The sequence below is a fragment of the Micromys minutus genome (genome assembly GCF_963924665.1).
Source record: "Micromys minutus genome assembly, chromosome: 3".
NCBI classification, from domain to species: domain Eukaryota; kingdom Metazoa; phylum Chordata; class Mammalia; order Rodentia; family Muridae; genus Micromys; species Micromys minutus.
The window spans coordinates 32,604,279-32,614,739 of NC_137972.1; the positions used below are offsets into that span (position 1 = coordinate 32,604,279).

Consider the following 10,461-nt stretch of genomic DNA (forward strand, 5'->3'; position numbering starts at 1 on the left):
GGAGGAGTGACCACCAAGTCTATGAGAGCACAGAGTTGAAGCAAGGGTACAACTACATGTCTGGTCTCCATGAAATGAGTGTCTACATGGTTACACATGTGTGTGTGTGTGTGTGTGTGTGTGTGTGTGTGTGTGATTTCACATGGGTGACTAGAGAAGGCATTAAGAAATGACAAACAAGCTGAGTGTGGTGATAAAGCCAGGACATCTTTCAGTCCCCAACTGTCCTTTGGGATGGGAAGCCTTTAGTGTGCAGCCTTCCTGCCTCAGCAGCTCAAGTGCTAAGATGACAAGAACATGCCTCACAGCGAAGTGCACAGATCTGAGAGTAACTTTTGAAGGCTTTATTACTTTACACCTGTAATCTTTGGGGGGCAGTGGGGTGGGGAGTCGCTAGGACTAGAACCCAGGGCCTTATCCATTCTTGGCTATACCTCCAGCCTCACAGCCAGCTTGTAGAATAAAGAGTGAGTTAGAAAATATGTGTTCTGCACAGAGTGTAGACTATAGCAAGTGCCCTACTGTGTGTTCTGCTCAGAAGGAGCCATGGACACTGAATACTGGAAAACACAGCCATATACCAATAAAACTTTATTTTATGTCATCTTGCGTTCATGGACCATGAGATATCGTTCTTTAGATTTGTTTCAACCATCTTAAAATATAATAAAAACCGGACCAACTGTAGTGGCATACACCTTTAATCCAGCACTTGGAAGGCAGAAGCAGATGGATTTCTGTGAGTTTTAGGCCAACCTGGTTACATAGGAAAACCTAGTCTCAACAAACAAAATAAGCCAGGTGTAGTGGCTCACACATTTAAGCACTTGGAAGACAGAGGTAGGTGGATCTCTAAGTTTAAGGCCAGCCTGGTCTACATTGCAAGTTACAGGACAGGCAGGGATACACAGAGAAACCCTGTCTCAAAAGTAAAATAAAACAAAATAAATGATTCTTGGATCTTGGCCTATATAAACACACACAGAGGCAGATTTAGTCCTGTGGGTTCCCACATGTTTAATGTTAAGATGGGTTTGCCATTAGACCACCAGTCTATTTGCCTGTTTCAAAATGGGATAGGAAGGATTGTTTTCTTCATACACGGGAGGAGGAGTTGAAACAAGCCAAGGTTTTCTGAGGAATTCTAATTTCTGCTGCATTAGAAGAGCATAGACTCTGGACACACAGTCCATGAAGACTCACACTCTGGCCCTGCCACTTACTAGCTGTGTGGTCTTGGGCCAAACACTGAGCCTCCCTAGGCCCTAACTTATACATTTATACAACTGTGGCCCTGGGATCTGTGTTGCCACATTCCGGTGACGATGGAAAGAGCTCGCATCTGCTATAACCTGAGCATGTGCCCCAAAGTTTGTGTGTTGGAAACTGTACCCCCAAATGTATAGTTAGAGGTACTTGGAGGCAAGATGCTTAGGAGTCATTAGAGATAGGGGAAGTCATGGGCTAGGGCTGTACAAGACAGGAAGAGACCCTCAGTCTCACTACGTGATGCCCGCTACTGTGGTATTGGCTATATGAGGCCTCAATAGACACCCTCTGACTTCCCAGCCCCAAAAACCATGAAATAAACAAACACATACTTTAGAAACCGCCTTCTCTGTGACACTCCGTGACAGCCACAGAAAATGGCCCAGAGCAATAATGGCAACGCTAACTGCTTGCCTTGCACACAGGAAGTACTGCCTGCTGTCGTCATTAGGCCAGGGGCTCTGCGTAGGAAACTTACCTGAGGCAGAGCTGCATCTCTGCCTGCAGGAATCTGTCCACGGACCCCGGACTCGAGCCAGCCACCTGTGGGAAAGCACACAAGCCTTGAAGACCCATCCAGCCCCAGCCGCAGGCCCCATGCTCCCTGCAGACACCCTGAGCTCACCTCCCTAAGCTTCTTGAAGGCGAAGGCCACACCGTTTCTTTGTCCCAGGTAGATATCGGCAAAGGTCCCCTCACTGATTTGGTGGCTTTGGTCAAAGTCCTCAGTTGCTTGGATGACATCTGCTTCACTCCAGAAAAGCCTGTCTCCGGGCAAACTCAGAGGCTTTTCCTGCTTGGGGACAGATGTGGAAATGCTACAAAGCTGGGGATTGAGAGAGAAAAGTGGGTGTTGACCATGAAAGCTGGCTGTCTGTATCTCCCAGGGGACCCTAGAACAGCAAGGGGCTTTCCCATCTCTGTTATGAGTGGTAACAAAGACAAGACAGGCCCTGCCCTTACACCTGCACCTCCACACCCCCCCCCCCCCCCAGTTCTGGCAAGCAATGTGCGTGTTTGAATAATCACAATGCTTTAAGCAATGCTTCAGAGACTGGCACATATTGAAGACTACACGGAAGTCCAGCTTCTATAACTCCTTTCAAATACAGGTGCACAGAAATTTATATTTTTGAAGTTATAAAAACCCTTATTAATTGCTCTAGGAAATAATTCTAGGAAACTATTCTAGGAGGAAAAACTAGTCAATCCAAGATGAATGTGTTTCCTGCCAGTTAGATATACTAGGATTGCCATATCGAAAATGAGAACGAGGCTGGCAACTTATAAAATTTTATAAATAAAATTTTAAAGATTTATTTATGAGTGCTCTATCTGCATTCACACCTGTGTACCAGAAGAGGGCATCAGATCTCATTACAGAGGATTGTGAGCCACCATGTGGTTGCTGGGAATTGAACTCAGGACCTCTGGAAGAGCAGCCAATGTTCTTAACTGCTGAGCCATCTCTCCAGCCTCTGAAACTTTTTTTTTTTTTTTTTTTTTGAGACAGAGTTTCCCTATGTACCCCTGGCTGGCCTGGAGCACACTATGTGGACCAGGCTGACCTTAAATATTCAGAAACCTGCCTGCCTGTCCAACTGCTGGGCCTAAAGGTCCTTAATGACTCAACCATCTCTGAATATGATGAAGTTATAGAAGATGTTTATTAACCAGCCCAGGAGCTGCTGCTTTATCCCCCAGGGACAAGCCCAAACCCTCTCAACTTCCCAAGAACATAAGAACTTTTGATATCTTTAAAACACAAACAAACGAGTTTCACTATGTCACTCTGGCTGGCCTCTAACTCACAGTGTATACCACATTAACCTCTAACTCACACAGAACCTCCCACCTCTGCCTCTCCAGTGCTAGGATTAAAGGCAAGGGTCACCATAGTTCCAGGCTTTTTCTGTTCAAAATAGAAGGAAAGTCTGGGCATGCTAGTACATGCCTGTGACCACAGCATGTGGACTCAAAGGTAGGAGGATTCACAAATTCAAGTTCAAATTGGGCTACGTAAGATCTTGTCTCAAAAATAAGGAAAGATGCAGCTCAGTTGGTGCAGTGCTTGCCTGACATGCACAGGCCTTGAGTTCCATCCTCAGCACACAAAAAAACTGGATGTGTACCACATGCCTGTTATCCAATAACTTGGGAGGTGGGGGCAGTAGTTCAAGGTTATCCTCAGTTATACAGCAAGTTTGAAGCCAACCTGGGCTACATGGAACCCTATCTCAAAAAGAGTAAAAAAAAGTTATTTCTTTTCTTTCTTTCTTTCTTTCTTTCTTTTTTTTTCCCTCTTTGGCTGGGTTGTACCCAGGACTGTACCACTGAGCTACACCACACACTGGTGCTTTCATTTCTAACCCAGTGTGAATTATGGTCATCTTATCACCAATATAGTCACAACAGAATCTGAGAGCATTAGCAAATGAGGATGAAAGTATCCACAGGAGGAAAGTCAAAGGACACCCTGGAACCTAAGTCAGAGAGCAGGACCACTCTGACTGTTGCTCAACTCTGACAAGAAAGTGGGGAGGGCTGGGTGGTTGTAAACTAGTTCCTGTAACTGCCTGTGTAGGCCTTAATGGCTGAGGTCTTGTTTACTCAGGGCCACTGAAAACAAAGGTCCTATTGGGCTTTGTAGTGAAGGCTTGTCCTCCTAGCTGCTCCTCAAGAGGCTGGGGTGGGGGATCACACGTTCAAGGCCTGTCTGTGAATACGAGCTTACTCAAAAACAAAACAAACACAGCAAACAAAAAAAAAAAACAACAACAACAACAAAAAAAGAGAGAGGTGTAGTTTATAGTTCAGTGGTTGAATGCAGAGGGCCCTGGGTTCAATCCCTGAGGTGGCAAACATGAATCCTGGCATAGGTTGGGACTCAGAACTAGGGTGCTTTGTTAGGCCCTGAACAATGCCCCATAGATACAACCCACCAAGACCTCCAAACTCAGTGCAGCACATCTCCCTCATTTCACTGATGAGTATCCTTAGTCTCAGAAGCTTGGAGAGACATTCATGTGTCTCTTGTCCTCCCCACCCCCACACTAGTCTCAGGGAATGAAGAAACTGTTTCTGGGAAGACCATGAGCCAGGACAGGAATGGGATAGAAGCAAAGGGTGGGTTTACCTTGGACTGGGGAGAGTCGGGTACGTCAGTTTTCAGGGAACAAGGTACATTCTCCTCGCATGGACACTGGCGTGAGGCCTGCTGCTGGGCCCCAGTCATGGTGGTCCCTGAAAAGGACGACAGGGTCAACACTCACTTTCTCCCTCCCTCCTGACACCATGTGCCAGCTGACAAGCTCCATGGCTATCTTTTCATTTAAGCCTGGTGTCATCTTGCCACAGGTGCAATTTATCATCAGGAGGAGACCAGGAAGTGGGAGGTATCCTGAGCAGCCCAGGTCACACAATGGGGGCTGCCCCTGTGCTGTCCCACTGCCTGGCAGAGAAGAGCTGAGGACACAGAGAAGCCTTCACTATGGTTCCACAGCAGATGCCCTTCACCAAGCACTCCCAGAGAGGCCCGGGGGAAAGAAAGGGCAGGAGCAGAAGGGGGCCACACAAGCATCCACCTGGGATGGCCTGAAGGACTGGAGAAATAAGGGTCCTGAGGGAGGGGAGGAGGAAGTTCAGCACTCTCAGTAAATACCCAGGCAAGGTTAGTTAGCACCTCCATCCTGTGGGTACCAGTAACCAGGGGTGACTCAAGCAACATGCTACGTTGCAGGGACTCCAGTATCCACAGACTCTGGTATCCTGCAGGAGTCCACTGACTTCGGACAGCAGCAAGAACAGTCTATGTGGGTTTGTTTGCTTTTGGTTTTTTTTTAAAGATTTATTTATTTTATGTGAGTACACTGTAGCTGTTTTCAGACACACCAGAAGAGGGAGGGCATCAGATCTCATTACAGATGGTGGTGAGCCACCATGTGGTTGCTGGGATTTAAACACAGGACCTCTGGAAGAGCAGTCAGTGCTCTTAACCACTGAGCCATCTCTCCAGGCCCCTAGGTTTTATTTTTTTTTAAGACAGGATTTCTCTGTGTAGCTCTGGCTATCCTGGAGCTCTCTCTGTAGACAAGGCTGCCTTTGCCTCATGAGAGCTGGGATTAAAGGTTTGTGCTGCTGCCACCTGGCCAGGATTTTCCATTTTTAAATGTTTTATAAAGAATTATCTAAGGCTTCCCCAGAAGGTGGGGCAAGGCAGAGTAGCAGAACCGAAGAAGTAACCATGGACCATGGATGCAAACCTAGACAACAGCCTAGAGCCTTCAATGCACTGCTTTCGTTGTCTATACATAGACAATGCAGATTTGTGATGAGAAACCACACATACTAGATACGGCACATACCCCCCCCCCCACACACACACACACTGCACCACAAACACTACACACACTACATACATTGTTGCCACAGAAGATCAGAGGGCCTAGTGTGTAACTTCCTGCCTGTCTAGCGTGGCGCAGGTTCAGGGACACACTGCAGGACCCATTCATCTCTACATCAAAGATCTCAGAATACAACCCTCCAAGTGCCCAAACTTTTCCTCTAAAATAAAAACTGTCCTCAGACAGCAGCTTCTCTCTCTGGACAGCACACAAGCCTGGAATCTGGGGCTTTCCCAGGGCTGACTGGCCTCAGTAATCAGTGGAAAGAATAACTCCTCCTGTTTCAACTACAAAAACAGAAGCGTAACTTCCGCTTCTGCGGGAGGAGCAGCAGGGACAGGCCCAGTGACCCAGGCACACTGGCTCCCCAGGGCCACTCAGGAAAGTGAGCCATACAGAGGCTAATGTTGAAAGTACAGACACGGGGGTGGGGGTGGAGGGGGGAGTTTGTCACCTTCCCGTTCCTCCCTCACCTCCCTCTCCTCCCTCTCATTATCTTTCTCCCTTTGGCAAAGGAACAACAGTTTGGCATGGGTCTGAGTTGGGGTTCACAGGTCAGCACATTTTCCCCCTTCCTTCAGTATCTTTAGTTACAGGAAATAGTCCTTAAACTTATGGTTAACTGAGCCCCACCTTTCCTCCCCTTCCTTTTATGAGATGGGGGGGGGGGTCTCATTATGCAACCCTGGCCTTGAAAATGGAGATAGAAACTGTAGAGGGCACAAGGTCCTTGTGTTCACAGTCTGACCCTGGCTGTGACTTAGACCACACTAGAGATCCCCCCCAGCCCTTCAAGCTACAGAATGCATTTTCTTTCTTCCTTCCTTTCTTTCCTTCTTCCTTCTTTCCTTTTTTTTTTTTTTTTTTTTTTTCTTTTGAGACAGGATTTTTCTGTGTAGCCCTGGCTGTCCTGGAACTCACTCTGTACACCAGGCTGGCCTCGAACTAGGAGACCCACCTGCCTCTGTCTCTTAAAATCTGTGAGGATGTGACAGCCAGCCCTGACCCAATGGCCCTGTGGTATTGCCTGCCCAGAAGTGAACTGAGCTCCTAGTCTTCCAAGTGCTCAGACTTAAGCGACCATTCACACACATCCCCTGTGATGACTAAAGAAACGGTAATCCATAATCTGGTAAGAGCCACAGCCCTTTTGCTCTGGAATGCCTGAGAGACCCTAGGGGCCGGCAGGGGAGGTCAGAATAGGGTAATGGGCCGTGAGGTGTTAACATCTGCCTCTGCTTCTCGCTATGGGGAAGAGATGACACGGTCTGTTATTACTGTATATCGGGAAAGTAAGACACAGCTGAGGGAGAAAGAGGGTTTTCCTGCCCAGCTGTGGATTCCATAGATGATTGTTTTGCACACTTTTCTACTGGCTACTGAGTTATTTTAAACCGGATTTCCTTGTCCCCTCACATTGATCCATAGGGTTACCAGCTCTGGTATTTGCAGAGACCCCCCATAAGAAACCATGTTGGCCAGGAATTTGCACTCATCCCCCTGCCTCTGCTTCCACCCAGCTGAGGTGCCTGATTCGATGCAATGAGCTCTGTTCTTACCCATTTACAGATGCAGGAACTCAGAAATGTAGAGGCTGAGAGCAAACTTTAACACCAGTGGGTCAGCCTCAGGGGCCCAAGCCCCTAACTAACAATGGCTTCTCGCTGCAGGACTGGCTAGCTTCAGGCTCCTCAGTGAGCTGCATTTCATGGGTCTGGGATCTTGAGCTTGCAGGCCAGAGGCTACAGGAAAGAAGTGAGCCCCGGGGAAGTCATTGCTGAGTGTCCTCTTGTCATCTGGCAGACTGTCCCTCAGCTCTAAGCTGAGCATGAGAGGTTGGGCACACATATGATGTACTTTACAAGGCCCTGGGACAGCAGTGTATGCTGTATGGGGAATGCAGGGGTGCTCAAATCCCATGACTTAAATCACCTCGAGCAAATCCTTATTTCTCCTATTGATGAAAATGATGGGAGAGGGTGGCTCAGTGGTAGAGCACTTGTCTTGCATGCCGAAAGCCCAGGGATCCATTCTTTGCTTTCCTCCCACCCCTACTCTGAAAATGGTATTTATAAACTTAACACTGTAGTGAGAATTCTGGAAGTTTGGTTTCTCTAAAAAACACACCAACATGTTTTTGTTTTAATCCCAGGTGTGAGGACACAGGTCTGCATGTCAGCAGCTGACTACGATTTGCTTCATGCTCTAGCAGAGGCGTGTTTTCGACAGCTGCAGATAGTTTTTGCAAATGTGTGGTGTTAGAAATTCTGGGATTTTTTTCAGAGGGTATATAAATTCTAGAGCCCTGAGAGGCAGGGGTGGTGGCTGTTCGTCATTCAGAGGGGTTGGTTACAGTTTGTTAGTCATGCTTTAAGAAAAAATAATTAGATTTAATTTTAATAATTAGATTATTAAAATAATCTCTCTCTCCCCTCTATCCTTCTTTCTCTCCTATCTAGTGATGGGGATGAATGGGGGTGGGTGGGAAAAAGAACCCACAAAGTAGCAAAGACCACTATATAACTGTCTTAGTCAGGGTTTCTATTACTGCACAAACATCATGACCAAGAAGTAAGTTGGGGACGAAAGGGTTTATTCAGCTTATACATTGGTGTTCATCACCAAAGGAAGTCAGGACTGGAACTCAAGCAGGTCAGGGAGCAGGAGCTGATGCAGAGGCCATGGAGGGATGTTACTTACTGGCTTGCTTCCCTTGGCTCTCTCACCCTGCTTTCTTATAGAACCCAGGTCAACCAGCCCAGGAATGGCACCACCCACAATGGGCTGGGCCCTCCCTCCTTGATCCTTACAGCTGGATCTCATTAAGGCATTTCCTCAACTGAGGCTCCTTTCTCTGTGATAACTCCAGCTTGTGTCAAGTTGACACAAAACCAGCCAGTACAACAACACATTTAGGGTCTCAGGGTTTTGGGTGCTGAGAATTGGAGCCAGGACCTATGCATACCAAACAGACACTCTGCCATGGGCCACAGGGATCCCTGACCTCAGCTTCCTAAGTAAAGTACAGCCACCCAGTTATATAGCTCAGAATGGGGTTGAAATCAAGATCCTCCTGCCTCAGATGCTCACATAGATGGATTACATACATATACCACCACATGTGGATATTTTTCTTTTTCTAATTCACTGTGCAGTGTACTTAGATACATACATACACACACACACACACACACACACACACACACACACCCCATGCCCTCAAAAGAAAAACATAAGAAAAACCTATGGGTCTGAAAAGAGGGTTCAACAGTTAAGATCCCTGGCTGCTCTTCAGGACCTGCTTTTGATCCCAGCACCCACATAGTGGTACACCACCACCCCTAGGGAATCCCAGGGGATCTGATGGCCTCGTTAGCCTCCGTGGTGAGCACTCAACACAAGTAGTCCATATACAAAGTCAGGCAAAGCACTTGTACACATAAAGTAAAAATAAATAAATCCAAAACTCAGAAGAGGAGGAAAAAGAGAAGGGGAGCACCTGGGCCCAGAAAGGAGGGAGGCTTCCCAGGTTGACTCTTCTCCTCTTCATCCTTGAAGTTTCTTCCAGAAGTAGCCACAGGCCCTGGCTTCACAGGCTCGGGGAAGGCTGGGAGGGGAGATGTGCTTTCAGGAACCGGCTTCCCTGGAACAAAGTATAGAAGGCATTGTTACTTTCCATGACCCGGGAGCTATGAAGAGGCAGGTCTGGAAGTCAGGGACCTGAGGTCCAACCCTGCCATCAGCAGCACAAGCTCTCACTGTGCCTCCTGAGTTGTTTTCTCTGGTCATGGCTTACTCATATGTCCACTGGAGTGACAGACTATGACAATGCCACATGGTTTGGCTCTGACATTCTGAAACACACATATGCACACCCAGAGCTTCCAACTTGGTAGTTGTGTCACCTCCAAAATGCACTTTCTATCTGTGAACCTCCTACAAGATGGAGACCATCAGGGCTGGAGAGATGGCTCTGCAGTTAAGAGCACTGACTACTCTTGAGGACCTGAGTTCCAATCCCAGCATTCACTATAGCAGCTCCCAACTGTCTGTAACTCCAGTTCCAGGGGCTCTAATGTCCTCTTCTGATCCCCGTGAGTACCAGGCATGCACATGGTGTACACACACACACACACACACACACACATGCAAAGCTCTCATATACATAAAATGCAAATAAACAAATCCTTAAAAATAAATAAAGTAAAACCAAATAAAGACCATGAAGATAACACCTGCTTGCCGACTTTGTCAGGACTGCTTTGAGCAGAGAAGGGAGAGCCCAGATGTGAAAGGGCTGTGCACTTTACTGAGTGTGGAAACAAGCTGAAGGCATCCACCTGGGAGCTGGGTGTGGGAGCACCTGCATAGCATGCACAGGACCCTGGGTTCCAGGAGCCAAAGTCCCTACTGTCCTGCGGTTTCTCTTCTCTACTTCATATGTGAGAATCCTACACAGCAGCCATATCTAGAGAGTGTGCCTGGGCCAGGCCCCACCCAGCACACATACAACTGAACAGCTCATCTCTAACTGCTTTTGGAGATTGGCTGAGGATCACACAGCCCAGGCTGATAGGGCTGGCTTCAGAAATCACCTACCCTAAATGTCCTCACTTCTGCATAGTGTAGTTTTGAGAAACCTCAAAGATGGTGGGAGGTCACCTGCATGCCAGCTCACATCCAGATCTCACTGAGGTTCCTCTAAACAGCTTTCTCTTCTCTTCCACAAGAGCCCAAGCTTTCCTTCCTACCCTTCCTGCCTCCAGCTCAGCTGCCCTTCTTTTGCCAC

The 10,461-nt window shown here is 47.5% G+C and overlaps 1 protein-coding gene across 2 annotated transcripts in view; it reads right to left on the reverse strand.

The window, feature by feature from the left end:
• The window catches only part of IRAK2 (interleukin 1 receptor associated kinase 2), a gene marked incomplete at its 5' end in the record, with an annotated part of 51,218 nt that overhangs the window by 17,534 nt on the left and 23,223 nt on the right, over positions 1 to 10,461 (reverse strand). Inside the window, 4 exons of one of the 2 annotated variants that reach the window (XM_080914082.1) lie at positions 1,748 to 1,812; positions 1,895 to 2,062; positions 4,406 to 4,512; positions 9,172 to 9,315. In XM_080914082.1, the coding sequence (XP_080770208.1) occupies positions 1,748 to 1,812; positions 1,895 to 2,062; positions 4,406 to 4,512; positions 9,172 to 9,315 (484 nt within the window). Of the gene's footprint in view, positions 1 to 1,747; positions 1,813 to 1,894; positions 2,096 to 4,405; positions 4,513 to 9,171; positions 9,316 to 10,461 lie in introns of both variants that reach the window. The other variant, XM_080914081.1, reaches the window with a different exon arrangement.